This window comes from Meleagris gallopavo, unplaced genomic scaffold (assembly GCF_000146605.3).
Source record: "Meleagris gallopavo isolate NT-WF06-2002-E0010 breed Aviagen turkey brand Nicholas breeding stock unplaced genomic scaffold, Turkey_5.1 ChrUn_random_7180001890483, whole genome shotgun sequence".
Taxonomy (NCBI): Eukaryota; Metazoa; Chordata; class Aves; order Galliformes; family Phasianidae; genus Meleagris; species Meleagris gallopavo.
Genome location: NW_011154199.1, coordinates 1 through 521, shown reverse-complemented (window position 1 = coordinate 521; position 521 = coordinate 1). Strand labels below are relative to the sequence as shown.

At 71.0% G+C, this 521-nt stretch overlaps 1 protein-coding gene across 1 annotated transcript; it reads left to right on the top strand.

Moving 5' to 3' along the window:
• Positions 1 to 9: 9 nt before the first annotated feature.
• OPA3 (outer mitochondrial membrane lipid metabolism regulator OPA3) lies at positions 10 to 515 on the top strand (the record flags this gene model as incomplete). The annotated part of the gene is made up of 1 exon (XM_010727453.3): positions 10 to 515. A coding segment is annotated over exon 1 (378 nt), but the record flags the coding sequence as incomplete, so codon positions are not given.
• Positions 516 to 521: the final 6 nt, after the last annotated feature.

Here is a 521-nt window from a genome sequence, read left to right as displayed (position 1 = left end):
TCGGGGAGGTGAGGGCGGGAACTGCGGGAGGGGGCTGAGGGGGGCAACGGAGGGCGGGGCGCTGCGGGAGGGACAGCCAATGGGAAGGCAGATCGGAAGGGAGGGCGGTGAGTGACGGCTTCGGGGGCCAATAAGAGATGGGGGATGAACCGAGGGGGGCAACGGGGGCAACGGGGGACGACGTCCACGAGGAGACGAGCGGAGATGTGTGGCGGCCCACAGTGTACCACTGGGTGGAGATGCGAGCCAAGATGCGGATCATGGGCTTCCGCGGCGCCGCCGTCAAACCGCTGAACGAGGAAGCGGCGGCGGAGCTGGGGGCCGAGCTGCTGGGGGAAGCCATCGTGTTCGGCGTGGGGGGGCTGTGCATCTACCTCGAGTACGCCCGGCAGGCGGGGCAAGCGCGGCGACGCGAAGAGGAGCAGGCGGCGGCCATGCGAGACATGGCGGCGGCGCTGGAGCGCATGCGCGGCGAGCTGGACGCGCTGCTAGCCGAAAGGGGCGGGGCGACGCCAAGCTCC